The following is a 380-nucleotide window of genomic DNA, read 5'->3' on the forward strand; positions in this document are numbered from 1 at the left end:
CAGCCAATACCGCACCCCCTAACTCATATTTACGCCTATTTTCCTCATTACGCTTTTTTTGAGCTTCTGATGTAGATTTCCCTGTTTTCTTTAAAACATCGCGTCTACGCTCATTTTCAAGCCTTATACGATCATTTAAAACAGCCTTTTGGATCTTCATGTAAGATTCTAATGCTCGATCTAAGCGAAAAAAGTCCTCTCGCTCTTGTTTATTCTTTTCTAATGCTAAAATCTCAACTTCATTTTCAAGCAACTTTTGCTGATTTTTCTCTTTGAGTTTGATTTGTTCCAGTAATCCCTGTCTCTGTTGAAAGAGCAGTTTTTCTCGATCTGCTGATTTCAGAACTTTCATTTCAGCTTCATCAAAATTTTGCTCAGCT

At 36.6% G+C, this 380-nt stretch overlaps 1 protein-coding gene across 1 annotated transcript in view; it reads right to left on the bottom strand.

The window, feature by feature from the left end:
* The window catches only part of LOC108578264, a 3787-nt gene extending 3435 nt beyond the window's left edge, over window positions 1-352 (bottom strand). Inside the window, exon 1 of the mRNA XM_017941557.1 lies at window positions 11-352. Within this exon, the coding sequence (XP_017797046.1) occupies window positions 11-352 (342 nt within the window). The remainder of the gene's footprint in view (window positions 1-10) is intronic.
* Window positions 353-380: the final 28 nt, after the last annotated feature.

The sequence above is a fragment of the Habropoda laboriosa genome, unplaced genomic scaffold (assembly GCF_001263275.1).
Source record: "Habropoda laboriosa isolate 0110345459 unplaced genomic scaffold, ASM126327v1 scaffold5320, whole genome shotgun sequence".
In the NCBI taxonomy this organism is placed as follows: Eukaryota; Metazoa; Arthropoda; class Insecta; order Hymenoptera; family Apidae; genus Habropoda; species Habropoda laboriosa.